Below are 22,384 nucleotides of genomic sequence, written 5' to 3'. Positions count from 1 at the left end.
CGGCACTGGGAGTGTTGGACTGTGTATTTCCTTTGTATTCCTGAGTCACAGTTGGGGAAACTGAGTTGGAGGGTCCCAGTGTCAGGACCGAAAGGACACAGAGACCAGGTGGAATGGCGACACATTTCACCCTCGCCTGTGCTCTTAAGAGCAGCTTTTTTTTTTTTTGCTTTTTGGGTCACATCCAGTGATGCACAGGGGTTACTCCTGGCTTTGCACTCAGGAATTACTCCTGGCGGTGCTCAGGGGACCATATGGGATGCTGGGATTCGAACCCGGGTTGCCCGCTGTGCTATTGCTTCAGCCCCTCTTAAGAGCAGCTTTGGACACTGAGTCTGCCGTGCCCAAGGGCCCTCCGGGAAGGCAATGCCCTGGAGCTGAGATCCTCAGCTCCTGTCGCAGATTTGGGACCCTGAGTCTTGTTGGCATTAAAGCGACTCAAAGTGGAAGTCAGAGGATGAGAGTGAATACTCAGCTGGGGGAACTGGGGGGCAGACTCCATCCAGAGCACTACCAGGAGCAACCCCCAGAGGATGAGCGGGGGACAGTCCTCAGCACCCTTTTCAGAGGCCTCCACCTTCCCCCCTCCCCCGGAAAGTCAAGTGGGACAGCCTGTTCTGCTCGTTTCTTTTGTATTCAGGAGCCCAGAGGCGCGTGGAAAGGCGAGAGGCGCTGAGGTGGGCAGAGCGTGCTGTGAGCTGGCAAGGAAAGGAAATGAGAAGCAGGCAGGACACAGCCCGCAGTCCGCCGGGGAACAGCTGAGTCCACTCCCTGCTGCACCCCCACAATGAGTTGGGCCCCAAACCTAGGGTGGTTGTTCTAGTGTGACATGAAGCTGCTTTGTTCAGGGTCACGGGCCCGATACAGCTGAGGCAGATGCTGCGTGGGCTTTGGCAGCACCTCCCTCTCCCTCTCCCACGTCACTGCGCATGTCTCACTTGGGACAATGGGGTAGGGGTGGGGGCCGGTGGTCTTCCACCACCAACACACACCTGCAGGAACAAGGTGAACCTCCGAGCAGCTTTAAGAATGTTTATTTCCAGGCCAGAAATAAACATTCAGGTAGGGCACTTGCCTTATCCATAGCCAACCCAGGTTCATCCTCGGCCCCACTGCAAGGGACCCCTGAGTGGAGGGGCCAGAAGGAAGCCCTGAGCAATACCAGGTGTGGCCCCAAATCTAACCAAAATTTAACTTATCTCAATTCTCAAGCAGTTTCCTCTCCTGGACAGTTCCCCCCGGCCTCGTCAATTATGTTTTAGATCACAGATCATGAATCCTGGGTGATATTTGACCCAGCAATACCACTGCTGGGAATATATCCCAGAGAGGCAAAAAAGTACAATCGAAACAACATCTGCACATGTATGTTCATCGCAGCACTGTTTACAATAGCCAGAATCTGGAAAAAACCCGAATGCCCCAGAACGGATGACTGGTTGAGGAAACTTTGGTACATCTATACAATGGAATACTATGCAGCTGTTAGAAAAAAGGAGGTCAAGAATTTTGTAGTCAAGTGGATGGGCATGAAAAGTTTCATGCTGAGTGAAATGAGTCAGAAAGAGAGAGACAGACATAGAAAGATTGCACTCATCTATGGTATATAGAATAACAGAGTGGGAGACTAACACTCAAGAACTGTAGAAATAAGTACCAGGAGGTTGACTCCATGGCTTCGAGGCTGGCCTCACGTTCCGGGGAAAGGTCAACTCAGAGAAGCGATCACCAACTACATTGTAGTCGAAGGCCATGTGGGGGAAGGGAGTTTCGGGCTGAATGAGGGCTAGAGACTGAGCACAGCGGCCACTCAACACCTTTATTGCAAACCACAACAGCTAATTAGAGAGAGAAAACAGAAGGGAATGCCTTGCCACAGTGGCAGGGTAGGGTGGGGGGGAGATGGGATTGGGGAGGGTGGGAGGGACACTGGGTTTACGGGTGGTGGAGAATGGGCACTGGTGAAGGGATGGGTTCCAAACTTTGTATGAGGGAAGTATAAGCACAAAAGTGTATAAATCTGTAACTGTAAAAAAAAAAAAAAAAAAAAAAAGAAAAATAGTTTAAATAAAAAAAAAATAAAATATCAAAAAAAAAAAAAAAAGAATCCTGGGTGATATGCCAGAGTCGCGCATGTTGGGCAGATCTCATAAGCATTCCCTAGATGAGAGAGAAACGATGCTGACCGTGGATGTGCGGGTCACCCAGAGACAGAATTATTCCTACGCATTTGGGGAGGGGAGGGAAGGTTGGGCCACATCCAGTGATGATTGCTCCTGGCTCTGTGCTCAGGGGCCCCTCTGAGAGGTACTCAAGGGATGTAACTGGTGATGGCCATGTGCAAGCAGGTGCCTTAACCCCTGCTCCACAATCTGGTTATTTTGGGGGCTACACACAGTGATGATGCTCAGAGCTTACTCCTGTCTCTGTGCTTAGGGATCCCTCCAGGTGGGGCTCAAGGGGATGTATTTAGTGCTGGTGGCAGAACTAAGGTCAGCCATGTGTAAGGCATGTGCCCTACCCACTGTACTATCTCTTTAGTCCTGTTCTAGTTTGTTTTGTTTGGGGATGACACCTGGTGATGCTCAGGGTTACTCTTGACCTGCACTCAGGAATTACTTCTGGCGATGCTTAGGGGACCATATGGGATGCTGGGGATCGACCCAGGTTGGCCACATGCAAGGCAAATGCCCTACCCACTGTCCTATCATTCCAGTCCCCATATTAGCTTTTACTTGGAGGCCACACCAGGTAGTGCTGGGGCTCAAACCTGGGCCCCTGGCATCTAAAGAATACATGGAGTCCTTTGAGCCATCTGTTTGACTCTCAGAGCAGACAAAGTTTCCTTTGTAGGTTTAAAAATGTAAGAACGATCAAGTGAGTAATTGTGGCACTCCTACATCAACAAAAACCATCTTGGGGATGAACTGCCTACTCCCAAGGCATCTTTGGTTTTTCTCTTGACGAGGCTGGAGCAACAGTGCAGTGGGTAGGGCATTCACCTTGCATGCGGCCGACCCAGGTTTGATTCCTCCACCCCTCTCGGAGAGCCTGGCAAGCTACAGAGAGTATCTCGCCTGCACGGCAGAGCCTGGCAAGCTACCCATGGCATATTTGATATGCCAAAAACTGTAGACATTACTAGTGCCTGCTCGAGCAAATCGATGAGCAACGGGATGACAGTGACAGTGATACAGTGATAGGAGGTTCTAAGAATCAACTCAACTGGCTGAGAGAGGAGAGACTTCTGGACAGCAGGGTACCCATGGCCGGGCTTTCTCTGGCCCTGCTCAGCATCCCTTTGAAGGTGTCTAACATGCTACTGCTGACGTTTTCAGGATGGCTCCCGTGGGCTGGGGAGCGCAGGGCTTAAAGCACTTCTCTAACACGACCAACCTGGATCCATCCTGGCACCACACATGGTCCCTTGAGCTCTGCCAGTACAGGGCCAACCCCCCAACCCCTGAGGGTATTCCAAGTGTCCCGGGATTCAAACTGTGGGCCTCTCACACCTGTGTTGGTAAGGAAGCGCTCTACCATGGACTTTCATCCTGGTCCCAGGGTATCTGGGGTTTTAATGGCGAAGATTTGATTCAGAGAAAGGAAGGCAGAGAAGGAATGAATGAACACAATCTGAGGCTCATCTGAAAGGAAAAAAAAAAATCAAGCTCAAATTTTGGTCAAGGCTTTTGGGATGCAGGCCTCACTGGAGCTTGACTATCATTTGGTCTCACAGCACGGCCTAGTAATGCCAGTGAGGAAATCCCTGGGTCAGGATAGTGCAGCAGATTAACGAGCTTGCCCTGCATGCAATTGGTCTGGATCCGATCCCCTGAACCACACATGATCCCTGAGTCTTGAGTCCAGTCAGGAGTAAGCCCTAAGCAGTGCTGGGTATGGCTCCAAAACTAATAACACTGTAGCACTGTTGTCCCATTGTTCGATTTGCTCGAGTGGGCACCAGTAACATCTCCATTGTGAGACTTGTTGTTACTGTTTTTGGCATATCCAATACGCCATGGGTAGCTTGCCAGGCTCTGCCGTGCGGGCGGGGTACTCTCGGTAGCTTGCCAGGCTCTCTGAGAAGAACAGAGAAATTGAACCTGGGTTGGCCGTGTGCAAGACAAACACCCTACCCACTGTGCTATTGCTCCAATAAAACAAAAGACACGCCTAATTTATATAAAAAGGAAAATGCCTGAGATTCAACCCTCAAATTGTTGAAATAAAGTGAGGGAGTGTCATGTACCCTTTCAGAAATCCACCATCCACACCTCTCCGCCAAGATTCCCAAATCATAACAGGCACAACAAATCGAGCATATAAAAATCTGCCACACTTCGCTGCAGCTGGACTCTGAAAATAGCAGCTGAAGCCACAAACCAAAGAACAGGCCTTTGTGAACAGAGTAAAAGAAGTTGCTTGTCTTGAGCTAGTCCTTTAGGCCACAGATAGAACTCCCTGCTACTACTAAAGGAATGCCTGCGAGCGAAGATGGGAATCAATTAGCGTAAAGCAACTCATCTTAACACATGGGGTTTCCTTTTCCTACTAAGTCTCCACGGCCCTAACTTCCCAGTCAGAGCGCGGGAGCAGGCACTCACCTGAGGAGGCAGCAAGCCCACCCCTGACAGGGCACACCATGCTGGGGGGGGGAAATGACTCGCCACCACCTTCCAGAATAGGGCTCCCCTCCAGTCTCCCAGGCACCTCCCTCATAAGGGGCCCTCATTTTGCTCACATTGAATTCGAACAAATCCATTTCAGAAATATTCCTTCGAGACTTCATTCCAAATGGCCCATCCTCCTGCCGTTTTGCACATGGAGGGCCAGCTCAGCCAACACAGCACTTAGCTGCATTGAAGACCACCCGGAGAAACGCTGCAGTTAGACCCGTAGGAGTGTAGAGGGCAGCTGAATCCTAAATTCTGTGTCTGACTGGAATCAAAGGCACTGGTTTGAATGGAAAGTTCTAAATATTGATGTAAGTGCAGAAACACAAATGCGGCATGTGTGTTTGTCTATCCTGAGCTCCACTCACTGCAAACAGGAGCACTCAAGAACAATGGGCACAATTAGTGTTCAATTCTTGGTTTCTAAATAATTTTCTCCATTAAAAGCAAGCAGAAATCCTTGAGTGCAATGGTTAATTCAGATTGAGGCAGAAAAAGAACAAGAAGAGCCTGGTACAACTTGTTCTTTAAGTGCTCACAGAATAATGGAGACATATCAAAAGGTCACAGAAGCATTTCCAGGGGTTCCCTCCCACTGGCCAGATTCGGGTCCACATGACAATCAAAATAATGATCATAATGAATCACAATCATTGACTAAAACAGAAATTTGAGTCTACAGGGAAGTTAAAAAATGAATAGAGAAAACAGAACCTTTTTCTTTTTTGTGAAAATAGAACTCTTTCCTTCTAATATAATTCTAACCAGTAAATGTAGAAGGAATGGTGAAATTCAGAAATGCTACTTGGCTGCCATCATAATAATGAAAATAGCAATAGATGCTGAAAGTAGGGTGTAAAGGGTTCCCCCCCTTTGGCTTTAGGGCAACACCGGGAAAGGCTCAGGAATTACTCCTGCTGGTGCTTGGGGGACCATATGGGATGCTGGGGATCAAACCGGGTGTGCAAGGCAAACACCCTATCTGCTATATTATCACTCTGGCCCCAGTAAGTGTAAAGTTTGATAACAGATAAACTATTTTTAGTTTCAGAGCAGGACAGAATTTCTATTAGTAATTTTTCCATGGAGAAACCCTGCAGACACTACCACTTTCAATGAAGTGACAGTTGCAGTTAACATCACCACTGAGATTGTTCAAAAGCTCACATGTCCTGACAGAATGCAGGGAGGTGCATAGCCTCAGTTGGTATTGATGCCCAAAATGCACCATCTGAGCCAAGTCACAAGGAAGCATCAACAACCCAGTTTCATAGGCAGTTGCAAAACAACCTGTAATCTTCAAATCCAGGTCACTAAAACGAGCTCGAAGGACTGCTGCAGACTGAAGACAGACAGGACTGTTAAGCATAACACAATGTTGTCAACTTTCTGGACTGATAGAAGGCATTTCCTGGGACTAGAGATCTCGTATCTGTGAATTTTCTACTTTTGATGGATATACTTGGTGATACAAAATGTCCTAAATTGCAGAAGTTACACATTAAGATGGCAGTATTTAAATTTTAATTACAAATACAGAGGGCCAGAGAGACAATACAGTGGGCAGGGAGCATGCACAACCCACTGACCAGGACTCAATCCCCGGCAAACCATATGTTCCCCTGAGCACGGTCAGGAGTGATTTCTGAGTGCAGACCCAGGAGTAACCCGAGCATTGCTAGGAGCGCTCCAAATAATAAACAAATCCAAACAGAGAGGCCAGTGTAACAGTACAGCGGGTAGGGCACTTGCCCAGCCCAGAGCTGACTTGGGTTCAATCCCCAGCATTCCACCTGGTGGAACTCACTACTGACCTTTGGCAATGCTTGTAATTCTTGAGTGCAGAGCCAGGAGTACCCTGAGCTTTCCTGGGCGTGACCCAAAAAGCCAAAAACAAACAGCCCCCCACCGCCCCCCCCAAAAAAACCCCACCAGTTGCTCAGGGAACCATTCGGGATGCAGGGGATCAAACCCAGGGTGGCCACGGGCAATGCAAATGCCCTTCCCACCGTCTAATCTCTCCTCCACTAATTACCAAATCACTGAATGCAACTCAGTCAAATGGTGCCTTATTTTTTTAAAAAGTGGTGTTATTATATACTTTCACACGGATATATGTAAATTCTTTGTTTTTTAAAACTCATGACTAACCACGAATAACATTCCAATTATTAAATCCTCGCAAAACTGCAAGACAAACTGGGACCTCAAAATCATGCAAAAAATGTGTATTAAAATGTTTCACAAATGAAAAGTAGAATTTTCAGTTTTAATTAAAAAAAAAAAAACATCCAGAAAAACAATTTCTCCTAGGTTCAAGGTTAAGGTCTTTTTGGGCATCTGAACTGCCCAACAGCAAGAAGACAACATCTGTGGCTGTTCTTTCAGGAGCCCTGCTGAGCAGGCAGCATGTCAGCAACGGGTGTCTCTTTGCTGGTGTCGGGCACAGGAGGCCGGCGGTACTTGCACTGAATCCACACCCGGTACATTGTCAGCTGCTTCCCTCGGTTCACTTGCAAGCGGCGATCCACCAGGTTCTGAACCCGCTCCAGTCCAGCAGCAGTAAAAAGTGTGTGCAGCTCATCTGGTTTGGAGAAGAAGTTGTTTCTGTACTTTCCACAAAGAAGAGCACTGCAGCCCCTACTTCCCATTTCAATACGAACTCCACAAGCCTGTTACTTAGTGGTATTAGCTGGCCCCTCAGTTATGTGTGAACCAACCAATATTTAGGTTTATTTTTTTCTCTTGTTTGGGGTGAGGGTGGGGTTCTCTGGCAGTGATCAGGATCAAAATCAGGCCCCATAAGGTACATGTTCTACTTCTCTGAGCCACCTCCTGGTCCTCAGACAATCTGAGGGAAAAGAGCAGCCTGCAATCTGCCCCTTGCCCCACAACAGGGACAACTTCTAAGGGTCAGATGATGTGTTATTTCCCAGACAAGTTTTATGGGTACTTAATAATCGCATGTCAAAATTTACATATGTGCTAAAAGCTTACAAAAAAAATTTATTTTCTCCACCATACCCAGCTGGGTTCAGAGGAACATGTGATGGCAGAAATCAAACCAGGGTCAGCAACCCATAAGGCAAAAGTGCCTAATCTCCAGTCCAAAGCCTTTTGTACCTTATTTTATTTTATTTATTTATTAATTTTTTTGCTTTTTGGGTCACACCTGGCGATGCACAGAGGTTACTCCTGGCTCTGCACTCAGGAATTACCCCTGGCAGTGCTCGAGGACCATATGGGATGCTGGGATTCGAACCTGGGTTGGCCGCGTGCAAGGCAAACGCCCTACCCGCTGTGCTATCGCTCCAGCCCCCTGTACCTTATTTTAGAAGAGGGTTTTTGTTGCTTCAAATAAAGGTTCTCTCCAAAAAAGAGGCCGAGCGAAGACCAAGAATGAACTTTTTGTTTGTTTGTTTGTTTTGGGGGCCATACATAGTGATGCTCAGGGATGATTCCTGGAAATGTTAGGGGACCATATGGGCTGCCAGGAATCAAACCCAGGTCGGCTGCGTGCAAGGCAAGCACCCTACCCACTGTACTATCTCTCTAGCCCCGGAGTCATTCTTTATTGTTTTATTGTCTGTTTTTGGGCACACCTGGGCCTTCCACATGCAAATCTACACTCAAAGCCCACAAGCTATCTCTCCGACCCTGGAATGATTTTTCAGGCATGGCGAAGGAGGAAACCTGTAGCAGGGCAAGAAACAGGAGTAATTTTGAGTTAAACTAAAGCTGGAGAGAAAGGAGTTTATCTGCAGTTGCAAATAAGCACAGCCCAGTTTACTTAAAAAAATTTTTTTTACCTTTTTTGGTGGGCTGGAGCGATAACACAGAAGTAACGCGTTCGCCTGTCACGAGGCCGACCCGTGTTCGATTCCTCCGCCCCACTCGGGGAGCCCGGCAAGCTACCGAGAGTATCGCACCCGCATAGCAGAGCCTGGCAAGTTACCCGTGGTATATTGGATATGCCAAAAACACTAACAATAAGTCTCACAATGAGAGACATTACTGGTGCCCACTCAAACAAATCGATGAGCAACAGGATGACAGTGAAAGTGACCTTTTTTGGCTTTCTGAGTCACACCCAGTGATGCTCAGGGATTATTCCCGACTCGGCACTCAGGAATTACTCCTGGTGATGCTCAGGTAGACCATACCAGATGTCAGGGATTGAATCTGGGTTGGCTGAATGCAAGGCAAATGCCTGCCTCGCTGTACTACTGCTCTGGCCCAGGTTAGAGGGTGAAATGCCTCTTGCAAGGTGCAATCTTACAAAATAATTTTCCAATTTGGACAAAGCAATATGAGGAAGAGCAGAAAGCAAAGCTGAGGAGAGAAGGCTCAAGAGGTGTCATTTCTGGAAGCTGAAGAAAATTTCACACCTGGTGTTGGGGGAGTTGTTAGAATATAGGTGAGTATTTTCATACCTTGTGTGAAGAAGTAAACTCTGGTGCCATCACCTCTCACATAGAAATTTTCAGACAGACACTGACCTGCAGAATGATGTAAAAATCAGAGAAACTTTAATGCATTTATTTGAATTTCACTGTCAAATAAATGTACACCACGAGATTAATCTCTCCAACAGAGAACAGAATCCTTTCTTGGTTGCACATATGTGGGTGGGGCGTGGTGTGTGCTGAGATTGAACAGAGTCTCACACATGCAAGGCAAGTGCTCTATCACTGAGCTCCAGCCCTGGACTCCTAAATACTTTCTGGTGGTCTCCCAAGCAATGCTCAGAAGGCCCAGGGGCTCCTCTGAATTAATTCTCAGCCACTGGAGCTGACATCTCAATGTGAGGGCCTAGGGACACGGTGCTGGATGTCACCCGGGCCACATGAGCTGCACTCAGTGATGCCTGAGGAGACCCAGGTCAGCTGCACACAAAGCACACGCTTTAACCCCTTCCTCGATCCCACCCCTAAAATACCTTTCTTAAAGCGAAGCTGAGCCATGTCATAGCGTCCATAGTCTCGCAGAAGCATCATCCCTCCGGGCTTCAGAAGCCTGCTCAGCCTGCTGATGGCGCTCTGCATCCTGACGGGCAGCAGAGGGTCAGGGTTCCGGCTGACGTAACAGCTGACCCCTGGCATTGGGGTTCACCAAGCAGTGCCAGGAGTGCCCCCTCTGTACACATATTCCAAATTAAGACAAGACAGGGCTCGGGCAGGGGCAGAGCACGAGACTGGCACCTGAGCACAACCATGTGTGTCCCCAAAGGGCTACGAGGGGCTGGAGTGATAGCACAGCCGGTAAGGCACCTGCCTTGCACATGGCTGATCTGGGTTTGATCCTGGGCATCCTATATGGTCTCCTGAGCACCGCCAGTTGTGATTTCTGAGTGCAATCAGGAACACAAAGTTGGGTGTGATTACAAAACAATACCACCAAAACAAAGGGCAAAGGGGTGGTTATCTAGTAAAAGTGGTACCCACACTTTTATAGCACAGAAAGCTATATAGTTATCAACAGGGAATTTTGTTGTGGGGCCACACCCAGCTGTGCTCAGGGCTTATTCCTGGTTCTGTGCTGAAGAATCAGTCCTTGAAACTGATAATGGGATCAAGCCAGAGTTAGCCTCGTGCAGCCAAGAGCCCTACCCCCGTACTATCTCTCTGGCCTAACAGGGGAGTCACACACTAAAGACTGCTCTCCCTGGTGGCAACTAAGACCACACAATGAACACCTACAGCTGACAGAGTTTAGAGGCTGAAACAATGAACAAAAACAAGCAACAAAACCTGAAAGAGAAATTACACTTCAAAGGGTCTTGAGCACCACTGGATAGAACACTCCCCCCCACCCTCCCTCCACTCCCACCCCACACCCTGAAGAAGTTAAGACTTTAAGGGGTCCTGGGCATCACAGGTTATAAATCCCACCCCCAACCCCCAAAAAGGAGTTAAGACTCCAGGAGTTTTAGGAAAACATTTGGGCACTCATCTCACTCTGGATATAATGCCTCCTTCCTGTCCATGCTGATAGAAAACTATATAGTACAATGGGTAGGGCATTAGCCTTGCACCCAGTCAACCTAGGTTCAATCCCCGGCATCCCAAATGGTCCCCTGAGTACTGCCAGGAGTAATTCCTGAGTGCAGAGCCGGGGTAACTCCTGGGCATAATAGGGTGTGACCCAAAAAGCCAAAAGCCACACCCCCACCAAAAAAAAAAACACAACAAAAAAATCGCCTCATTTTCTCAGGGCTGGAGCAACAGTAACAGCTGGTAGGGTATAAGCTTGCACACAGCCAACCCAGGTTTAATCCCTGGCACCCCATATGGTCCCCTGAGTCCACCAGGAGTGATCCCTAAGGTCCAAAGACAGGAGGAAGCTCTGACACTACAGGGAGTAATCCTCCAAAAAAAACAAACCAAGTTTTTTCCTGCTGATGGGTGGTGAGACTTACTTGTCTGGAACAATTGCTGAAAGAACAAAGATGAGGATGATGACATCGAGACTGCCGCTGGGCAGTGGGTAGCTCTTCTCCTCATCGCACAGATCATGCACAAAGGCAAAGCACCGGGAAGGGTCATAGGCTGGATTTGTCTAGACAGTGGGAGAGACACAGGCTGGAAAAGGCTCACCGAGCTCACTGCCTAAAACATAACTGCTTCTACTTCACACTGGGGTCCAGTTCTCATCATTGTAGCACACAGTCTTCTTCAAAGGCTATGGAATCTAGGGGTGCTTTTATTGATATATAGTTTGTCTTTGGGTCCCACCCACAGTGCCCAGTACTTACACCTGGCGGCAAAGGAGTAAGGGAGGGCCAGGGAGATAGCTAAATGGGCTCAGTGCAGAGGCCCAGGCTCAATCCCCTAAACACACGGTACTGAGTATTCCCTGAGCAGCCCCCGAGTAAAGAGCTTGCAGGTGCTATAGAGCACTGCCAGTATGGCCAGAAAAAAAAACAACCAAAAATAAGAAATCTAACTTTAGACAGGTCAAGTCAGCAGCTGGTAAGTTTTCATGCAGTTTCAGTAAATCTTTTTTGTCTTCAGACCACAGAACAGTAAACAAATAGCAGAAACCCTGGTTCTAGGAACCCGTATTTCCTTTCCCGAGTAAGGATTAAAAGGGCCACTGCACATACTTGGACTAGCTCCACAGCTGCCGAAGAAAAATCACAGCAGTAAACGAAGAGACTCGGGTCACTGATTTGGGCAGGAAAAAACAGAACAATTAAGATTACAAACAGAAGCAACTACGTTTATTCTTTCCTGTGGAAACAGAAAACGGCAGCACACCATTCAAAGAAACCACATCTATCAGCCACAGCACATTTGATTTTGGTTTCGTTTGTACTTAAATCCTCTTTATTGTTGTATTTTTATTTATTTTGAGACACACTCAGAACACTCAGGGGTTACTTTTGGCTCTGCACTCAAGAATCACTCCTGGCGGTGCTCAGGGGGCCAGATGGGATGCTGAGGATTGAATTAACGTCGACGACATACAAAGCAAGCATCTTACCCACTGTATTATTTTTTCATGTAGGGTTATGACCAAATCCAGGTATGCACACTTGTGAAGTATGTACTCTGTATCGTTGTATTATCTGCCATGCCACAATGTACAACCTTTCAGAACCTATGAACAAGGCATGTTTTCCTCTTTGTGCTTTTCTTTACTTATAAGCTTTCTACCAGTCACCTTTCATCTTCATAACTAGAATATGGTAAGAGATATGAGGAAAAACAAATTCTTATAAAGCTATACAAATCAGAGTTCTTAATGGAGCTACGCAGACAGAACTGCATTTTAAAATAATTTCTCTATTCCACTGGAATTTCTCTATTCCTCAGAAAAAAATTCATCTGAGATTGATCTAAACATGGAAATATGATTTGTTAATTTCCATGTATAGATTTACGGTTGCTTAGGCTGTGGTAGGGGGTGAAGGAGCAGGTAGAGAAGAGGTGACTGCTAATAGCAGAGATTTCTTAGGGGAATAATGTGGCTATTTACAACTTGTGTTGGGCTGGAGAGATAGTACAGCGGGTAGAGCACATGCCTTGCACGTGGCCAACATCCCAGTTCTATCCCTGGCATTCCATATGGTCCCCCAAGACAGCCAGAATTGAATTTTTTTGTGGCCCCCAAGCCCCCCCCCAAAAAAAAAAGTTTTAAAACTTCTTTTTGTTTCATTTCCTCACTCTCCCATGCTCCCCCTGCAACCCTCCCCCACCCCTCCCAAAAAAAGCTTAAGGTTACTCCTGGCTCTGCACTCAGGAATTACTCCTGATGATACTTGGGGACCACATGGGATGCAATCCAACCACATGGGATTGAACCCAGGTCAGACATATGCAAGGCAAGCTGGCCCTATCTGCTGTACTATCTCTCCAGCCCTTCTAAGTTTTAAATCGTACTAACCCGTAACAATGCTAACACAAGATTCAAGTGAAGCAGAAATAATCTATAAATGGGTAGTAGAGAAATCTAATCTGGAGGCTGAGTGATAGTACAGCAGGTAGGGCAATCGTCTTCCATGCAGCCAACCCAGGTTCCACGCCAGATGGTCTCCCTGAGCCTGCCAGGTGTGGCCCCCCACCCACCAAGCCTAATCTTCTATCTCAAGTTTCTAATAACCACTCCTATCAGCAGTCTGCTTTGTTTTCTGGGCCACACCATTTACCTAGATAGCTTGCTCCAGTGGTGAACCTGGGGAACCTCGTGATACTAGGAATCAAATCCAGGGCTCTGTGCATTGAAGGCAAATGCTCTCACACATATCATCAGCCTCGGAGCAAGAGTTTATGCAAATCTTACACATACTTACTTGTTGGTTTGTAAGATAGGAAAGACCGTGTTTCCCACACCACAACCAACCTGTAGGCAAAAATAAATATTAGCTTCAGAACTTTTCAAAGAATTCCTTGATAGTAGACAAGATAACAGACTGCCAGGATTAGAGACGGTGTAGTGACCAGAGCTAACGAAGCAGTCCGATGACATTCCCTAACCTTGGTCTTAAAGCACTCTCAGTCCTTTATACCATATCTCACTGGCTCGAGACAGTGCTTTCCTACAGAGCTCCACTATTACAAAACTGGAGAAATATGTCTAATAGAGTGGGCTGGAAAATTCATGAAAAGATGATCATGGAAACACCGTCTAATTACAGTTGGTGTTGGAGTGGTAATAATAGTGGCCATTTACTATGGGCTTACTCTGTGCCAGACACTACTATATATATTATAAATATATGTTTTGGGACCACACCCAGAAGTGCTCAGGGCTTACTCCAGTCTATGTGCTCAGGGGACCATGGAGGTTCTGGGGAATCAAACCCAAATCGGCAATGTTCAAGGCACATGCTCTACCCACTGTACTATCTCTCCGGCCCACGGTGAGCCCTTTTATTTTTATTTTTGCTTTTTTTTGGTGGTCGGGGAGGGCACACCCGGCGATGCACAGGGCTTACTCCTGGCTCATGCACTCAGGAATTACCCATGGCGGTGCTCAGGGGACCATATAGGATGCTGGGAATCAAACCCAGGTCGGCTGCATGCAAGGCAAATACCCTACCTGCTATGCTATCACTCCAGCCCCACAGTGAGCCCTTTTAAAGGCATTATCTCAATCCTCATAACCACTGGGGGAAGGGAGGAAGATGGAACTAGCATTTTGCTTGGGAAATAGGACAAACTCATGTGAAAAGACTCAATTCCAAGCTTCCAAACCACATGCAGTGGGACATATAGTAACCATTAATGAACATAGGTTACAGCCAGCCCCCACCTACTCTTTTCCAGATTGAGCCTAGTCTCTGCAACATCATCTCAACTCAGGAGAATTCTCCCACACCTCAGAAGCAGGCACCACATAAGCTAACTGAGAAAGAAGAAATTAGAAGACTTCCATCACCTGCCTCCTCTCAGACGACTGACACAGCACCTTTCAATCCCCCTCGGCTGCACCTCATATGATCTTGGTCTATTTCAACCAGCAGGTTACTGATTTGATTTAGGGTATTTTATTTGCTCAAAAATGAAGATGAGGGGGCTGGAGCGATAGCACAGCGGGTAGGGTGTTTGCCTTGCACATAGCCGATCCCAGGTTTGATTCCCAGCATCCCATGGTCCCTTGAGTACCGCCAGGAGTTATTCCTGAGTGCATGAGCCAGGAGTAACCCTGTGCATCACCAGGTATGACGCAAAAAAAACAAAAACAAAAAACTCCAGGTCAATACATGGGTTAAGTGTAGTCCACTTCATCACACAGAAGTTACTCCTGGGGCCAGCCTCCCTCTGCCAGCCTGGTACACAAAAGGCCACTAAGAGGAAAATGAAGAGATTACCTCGAGTATTCGGTAGGTGGCTGAGAAGCCAGGGAATGCTTCAGCACAGATTTCCAGATCACCAAATTTCTGAGTTACATTCTTCTCCACAGAAGGTGTTTTAAGTCCAAGACTGTTTGAGGAACACTTAGGCTGTTCTTCGATTACTAAACCAGGTCCATCCACACTGCTTTTATGTTCAGATGTTTCTGGTTTGTTATTCTCTGGTGGCAAATTCTTCAAGTGATTTTGGCTTTCGTGAGGAGCCAGCTCTGGGAATTCGGTAAAAAGCCAGTGTCTATCCTTGAAAAACCCATTTTCGTGGATTTTGTAAAAGTCATTCCAGTATTTGTGGGCATTAATCTCATAATCAACTGCAAATATTCAAAAAACAAATTTTAAGAACCACCTCTCAACATTATATTTGTACCTGATGCATGTTACCCAGCTTCACAAGGACCATCTTATACTAAACTATGCTTAAGCTGAGCCATAGTCCAAGAGATGAAGGCATTTTTGGACTCATACAGTGCTACCACTAGTCGGGGGATGAATTACCTCTGTAACCCCTTCTTCCCAAGGCCAGCTTCTACCAGTGAACTTATTGCCTGGTAATCACTCTATCACATTTGTGAAGTTTTAACTATTATAAAATTCAAATTTGCTTCTAGCTAAGTCCAGGATTTTTAATTTTGGGCCAAGCCCAGTGGTGCTCAGGGCTTACTCCTGGCTGGTGCTTAAGGATCACTCCTGGTGGTGCTTAGGGAATTGTACCAGGTGCCAAGTATTGAACCACAGATAGCTGCATGCAGGGTAAACACCCTTTCAGTTATGCTGACCTCTCTGGCCCTAAGTCCGAGTATTTCTGAGACCAGACAGCACAAATCTTGGATGTGAAAGCTGCTAGTTCCTCCTCTGAATTGCTATTACAAGCTAAAGGTTCCAAGTTCTAGATGTTTCCCCCATAAAAACTCAATGGTTATCATACAGTGGGACAATGTATGATACCACAATGCTCCTCTGTGGTTCTTTAGCGTGTTGAACCCAGCAACGAATTTAACGCTAATAATACTAATATGGAAACAATTCTGGAATTTTTTTTTCTTTCTGGGACACTCTCAGCAATGCACAAGGGTTACTCCTGGCTCTGCACTCAGGAATTACCCCTGGAAGTACTCAGGGGACCATATAGGATGCTGGGAATTGAACCCAAGTTGGCCGCGTGCAAGGCAAACTCCCTACATGCTGTTCTATTGCTCTAGCCCCTGGAAAAAAAGCTTTATTTAAAATAAATAAAGGGAAAAATCAAGCTGAGAAGGCTAAGGTATAGACTGAAGTAGCCAAATATACGCCTTACATGTGTAAAGCCATGGGTTTAACCCTCAACACACAGCTCTCAAAAAACATAAAAGAAAAAGAGATGACAAGAGGGAGTCAGAGTGACAGTACAGTGGGTAGAATCTTTGCCTTGCATAGCTGACCGGGATCTGATCCCCAGCAGCCGGGATCTGATCATCCTCTAAGTATGCCAGGAGTGATACCTGAGGGCAGAGCCAGGGACTCCATCTCCTCCCCAAAAGAGCTAAGGAAAAGAAAATGTCCTCAGATGAATAGAGTTCTAATGACAGATACAAAAGGGGGATTATCTTTAAAAAAAAGTTGTTTCTGGGCACCAGGGTATAGCTCAGTAGGGGAGCACTGAGCACCCTGCATGCTTGAAGATCTAGGTTTAATCACCAGTACTAGATTTTAGTGATCTGTTCTTTATCAACACAAAGATTAGTTGCAGCAAAAATAACAACCTACAAAATCACATTTCAGTTCTGCCACTGCTACCACCAACTGCTTACCCCTCTGGGCAAGGCACTTACCCTCTTGTGGTCCATTTTTATTTTTATTTATTTATTTTATTTTTTTATTTTTTGGTTTTTGGGTCACATCCTGGCTCTCCACTCAGGAATCACCCCTGGCGGTGCTCAGGGGACCATATGGGATGCTGGGATTAGAACCCGGGTCGGCCGCGTGCAAGGCAAACGCCCTACCCGCTGTGCTATCGCTCCAGCCCCTCTTGTGGTCCATTTAAAAATATATATATTTTTTTGCTTTTTGGGTAACATCCGGCGATGCACAGGGGTTACTCCTGGCTCTGCACTCAGGAATTACTCCTGGCAGTGCTTAGGGAACCATATGGGATGCTGGGTATTGAACCCTGGTTGACCGCATGCAAGGCAAACGTCCTACCCTCTATACTATCACTCCAGCCCCTCTTGTGGTCCAATTTTCACTGTATCACTGTCACTGTTTTAACTACAAATAAAATAAAATACCTGTGACCAACAGGATTTTCAGAGTCCCTTCCCGCCCTGACTTGCTTTGTTCTAATTTGTCAAATCACGGCGGAGAGCCCGTGTTTTCATTAACTGGAATCTTCCTGTCTCTCTTTGGTCCGGGGGCCACACCAGGATCAGGGATTTCTCGGGGCCCTCACCACTCCCCCACCCCTCCATCTGCCCACGGCGCCAGCATCCGGCCGGGGACCCACGGGTTCCACTCTTCAACAAATTCCAGCCCCATCCTCGACTGCGAGCGTGGGGACATGGGTCCCGCAGGTTCCGGGGACGGGTCTCTCCAGGCGCGTGCAGCAGCGGATCTCACCTTTCCGGACTCCCCCGGCCCGGCCCGGGGCAGCGGCCCTCAGTCCCCACCTGCCCCCTGGCTGCGACCTCAACGTTTCCTCGAGGCCTGCCCGTGCACGGGGCGCGTCAACCCGGCTCAACACTCGTGAGAAAAGACGCTCCAGGCCCCGCCCCTCCCGCCGCGCCCCTCCCGCCCGGGGCTCCCCGCCCCGCGCCGCCGCACCTCGCTTCTCCGGGCACACCCGCTGCGCGCTGTTCTCCCGGACTCGGGCCTCCGCCGCCGCCGCCTGCTCCTCCGACCACTCCACGTTGTCCCTGGGAACACCAAACGGGGAGGCTGAGGCGCGGCGGGGCGCGGGGCGGGGAGCACCCGGCCCAGCGAGGGGCGCGACGCTTTACCAGGCATTGTGGTGGAAGACGCGCGCCGGGTCGCTCAGGAAACGGTTCCCAAACTGCTGCCTCTTCCCACCCTCCGCGGCAGGCCGCTCTTCCGTGGAGGAGTCGGCCATGACACCGGAAGCGGAAGTACCCGGCTCGCGGGAGCCGGTACTTCCGGCGCGACGGCGCCTCCGGCCGGAAGCAGCTCGGTCTGGGCGGGAAAGAGACGGAGGCGGGCCGGGAGCGGCTCTGGGTTCAGCGGGTGGGATTCTCCGGGGAAGGGGCGCAGGGTGCAGCCAGGCGCCTCGAGGCGCCGAGGGCACGGGGAGGAAGTGCGTGGCGGCCAGAACGGAGCAGACATTCCACTTGGATTTGCATTCGTGGCTGGGATCCTCCAAGTCGGCAGTCGTCGTATGAAGGAAGAGTGCCAGGAATAAGCCCTGAGCACCGCTGGGTGTGACGATTTATTTGAGTGTCCCCGAAATAAAGTTTTTAAAAAAAGAATGACCAAAAAAAGGCAGAGCAGCATGCCTGGCCGAGCAAGACACTTGGCTCAGTTACGGCTGCGCATGCCCCTTTCCAGCACCATCCCAGAATGGATGTGTCTTCGGGGAGCCCCCCACCTCAACCAGCACTGTCAGGTGTGGCCCCTATATAATAATAGTAAAGTTTACCTGATCCTGTATAGAGCTGATGGTTAGAAAAATTTTAAATAGGTAGCACACAGAGAAATAGAATTTTCTAGCTTCCATAGTGAGCTTTTCCACGCTCTGCTTGGGGTGGGGAGGGAAGCTGGAGCCCATCCCCTCCGAGGGGCCCCGGGGAAGATAGCCAGGCATGCGGGCAAGAGAGGAATATATACATAATTAAATATTATACAGCTATAAGAAAGGATAAAGTCATTTGGTTTGCTCCAACATGGAGTCAGAGGGAAAGGGATAGACACAGAGTGATCATTCTCAGATGTGACAAAGATACACAGTAAGGAGCAACAAATGGCCAAAGGCAACAGAATAGGAGAGTAGTTTAGAGACTACCCTGGGAGAGAGGTAAAAGGAAGGGGATCTTGGTGGAGAGAGGAGGGTACCCTGGTGATGACATGGCATTAAAATGATGTACGCATGAAACTATATTTACCACTACTGTAGATCACAATATATTAGTATCTATACTAAAAAGACAAGGCTAGTTGGGAACACTTCCAAAGAGTGATGACTATCACTGGAAACAGAATGGGCTAACGATGCCATGCCCTCAGGCTTGAGTGGTGGTGGGAAAATTCAAAATAATGGTGGTGGGAAGGTGTAATAGTATTGGGATTGGTATTGAAATATTGAGCATAATCAATTAATGTGAATAAGCTTATGAAAATAAAATTTAAAAATTAAAAAAAATGATTGCCATGCCCCCAGTCAGACTCCACCGCCTCATTGAGAAATAGGACCTCATTGAGAAATTAACGTGATGAAAATTCAGACATGTGGGATTTATGGCTGAAACCTCCAGGTTTCCTTGAGTAGGGATGGGCTACCTCCCCCCACTTTCCTTTACTCCCGGAGGGCTTCACAATCACACCCACAAGCCACCTCCATTGCCACCATGTAAGCTCTTCTATCGGCCTTGCTCCAGAGACTCATAAATAAATCTTGAAAGAGATCAAAAGCCACAGAAAATCTTTTCAGACCCACACATGACTAAATCATCCAGGGCACATGAGGAAGGTGGGTTATCCCAGTGCCCAACCAAACAAGCTCCTGGCAGCTGTTTGCTATCGCAGTCTAAAATAGCTGCTATGCACCTGGATTCCACTTTCTTGGGATGGACCTCACAGAGAAATTAACCTGCTGGAATTTCAGGTATGCAGGATTGGTGACTGAAATCTCCAGGCTTTCTTGGAGTTGGGATAGGCTACCTTCCCCCACTTTTCTGTACTACTGGAAGCCCCAGCAATCATATTCACACCCCAGAGTTGCCACCAAAATCTACAAAAGCTGTACCTTCCTGATAAAAATACAGAACCTCCTGACATCTCAAATGCTACAACACTGGAGGAGGGATGGGTGTTGGAACATTGTGTGACTAAAATCCAATCACAAACAGCTTTGTAATCGTGTGTCTTATGGTGATTCAATACATTTTTTTAAAAAAAGAATGGGCTAATGAGTGATTTAAGTAGTACAACACTAAGCACACTGGTAATCAGGGGTTGTCTGCTTCATTGCAGTCTTTCACTTGGCAAAGCTACAGGGAATAACTAGAGACTTTACACATTTCCCACCACAGAAATAGGAACAAGCCCCAAACTAGCCCTTTCTCTAACCAGAAAAAAATACACAAGTGAATTTAAAAGATAAGATAGGAAAGAAGAAAACATACTTTTGAAATCTCATAATCTTTTGAAACTTTTTGAACCAAATCTCAAAACCTCCTTTCTGAAAAGGAAACAAAAATACTAAAAAGATTTCTATTATTTTACAAGGTCAGTTGTTTGCAGATGTGGTGGTTGATTTCTACGTATTCTTGGCATCTTGTTCTCCCTTCTATTTCCTACCTCTCCAACACAAAATGTTGTTTGTTTTCCCAATCAACAATCCCACTGCAGATTTTATTATTTTCTTTTTGGCAGGGAACCAAGCCCATGGCCTTCAAGCATGCAGACCATCATCACTGACCTACACCTCCAGCCCCACTGCTGAGGGCTCAGTTACTGAGGGCTTGCCCTGTCTTCACTTGAAGAATAACATTACTTCCTTATATTATTAATTATAGCCATTCAAAATGTCAATTCAGAGTCAGAGAGATAGTACAGGGCTAAGGTGCTTGCCTTGCGTGTGACTGACCCGGGTTCAATCCCTTACAGCACATGGTCCCCTGAGCATTGCTTGGCTGCACCCCCAGAGGCCTTTAATTACCAGGGGTAGCACCAGAGAGCCTGAGCAGCACTGCATCTTCGGTGCACTGAATCACCAGTCTAGGGGGCAGAAAATTTCAGGGAGGGGGCCATAGACCTCTCGAGTAGTTCCTCCCCACACACAACACGTCAAAATATGTCAAGCAGAACTCGGTATGTGACTCAGTGATAGAACATTTGCCTTCCATGCATGTCTTCCATGCTCTGAGTTCAATCTCCAGTACTGCATGGACCCCAATCACTGCTGGAACTAGATCTCTAACACTGCTGGGTCTGACCCCAAAATGAAACAAACAAAACCAAAATAAGATGTCAACCAGGGCCTGGAGGAACAGTGCAGGGGACAGATAGCCAGTCTTGTAACTGGATGGTCTAGAAATCCCGGTATTTCACATGCATCAATTGAGAACCCGACAGCTCTGCTGAGTGACCCCCCCTCCCCGCGTCATCTGTTTGCATGTCAGCCAGGTGTGTGCAAGCACTACAAAAGGGTCTGATTCCAAGGAGCACCACAACTGAAAAGATGTCAGAGCATCATGGCCAGGAAGTGTGACCCCTAGAGGACAAGGGCCATACAGCAACCTCTGAAGAGCCTCACTACCAGAGCTTGTGTGCCTCAGCTCGAAGTTTGAACTTGGTAAGCACTTGTGCAAGTGCAAGCCTAGGAAAGTGCTGATGCTGACTGTGAGTGTGCAAACACCTTAGCCTGATGTGTGACTTCTGGTGAGCACATTTGAAAACATAAACATAAAGGGAGTGGTGAGGGGAGATTAAAACAACTGGTGACCATTTTTTACAAAGTAAAATAGGGCAGGGAGATGGCTCAGAGGGCTGGGGACAGGCTTTGCAGGCTGAGCCCAGGCTTCAACTCCCTGCAGTGCATGGGGCTCAGAGCACAACCAGGAGTGACCACCAAGCAGTAAACAGGTGTGGATCTATACCAAAAAATAAAATAAAATAAAACACAAAACCCCAAACAAACAAACAAACAAACAAAAAAACCCAGACACAAGCCTAGTACTACATACATTTCATCACTGCTTTGTGCAGGATCCTCATGATACCCAAACCACAGTCCTAGTACCATCCCCTCTCTCCCCTTCCCTTCCACAACTTCCCCTCCCACTCTGGGAATCACCATGTGCTTTGGAACCTGAATTTTTAAAAATTGTATTGTATTTATTTATGTTTGTTTGTTAGTCACACTCGGCAGCACTCAGGGGTTACCCTTGGCTTTTGCACCCAGGAATCATTCCTGGCAGGCTCACGGTACGTATGAGGTGCTAGGAATCAAACCTGGATCAACTGTGGGCAAGGCAAGTGCACTACCCACAATACTATCACCTCAGACCCTGGAGCCTGAACTTAAAATTTTTGTTTTGAATTACAAGGTTACAGAGATGTGATTTTCCAGCATATGTTGTTCAACACCAATCCCTTCACTCCAACAATGTCCAAAGTTTCCCTTTGGTTGGCTCTGTGGCAGCCACTT

General features: G+C 47.5%; 1 protein-coding gene across 2 annotated transcripts; it reads right to left on the bottom strand.

Annotated features, from left to right (window-relative positions):
- Positions 1–6,886: 6,886 nt before the first annotated feature.
- METTL2A (methyltransferase 2A, methylcytidine) lies at positions 6,887–18,128 on the bottom strand. Of its 2 annotated transcripts, XM_004617974.2 has the most exons (9): positions 18,003–18,128; positions 17,827–17,918; positions 14,989–15,341; positions 13,468–13,517; positions 11,779–11,839; positions 11,092–11,231; positions 9,613–9,719; positions 9,107–9,172; positions 6,887–7,257 (listed from the first exon to the last, which is right to left on the bottom strand). In XM_004617974.2, exons 1-9 carry the CDS (start codon positions 18,110–18,112, stop codon positions 7,058–7,060), a joined length of 1,179 nt encoding a protein of 392 aa, XP_004618031.2. In that variant the 5' UTR covers positions 18,113–18,128; the 3' UTR covers positions 6,887–7,057. The 2 variants fall into 2 exon arrangements, with proteins under 2 accessions (XP_004618031.2, XP_054989504.1); XM_055133529.1 differs by lacking the exons at positions 11,092–11,231; positions 11,779–11,839.
- Between the last annotated feature and the right edge of the window lie 4,256 nt (positions 18,129–22,384).

The sequence above is a fragment of the Sorex araneus genome, chromosome 3 (genome assembly GCF_027595985.1).
Source record: "Sorex araneus isolate mSorAra2 chromosome 3, mSorAra2.pri, whole genome shotgun sequence".
NCBI lineage: Eukaryota > Metazoa > Chordata > Mammalia > Eulipotyphla > Soricidae > Sorex > Sorex araneus.
The sequence above is the reverse complement of the archived record's forward strand: the minus strand, read 5'-3'. Positions and strand labels throughout refer to the sequence as shown.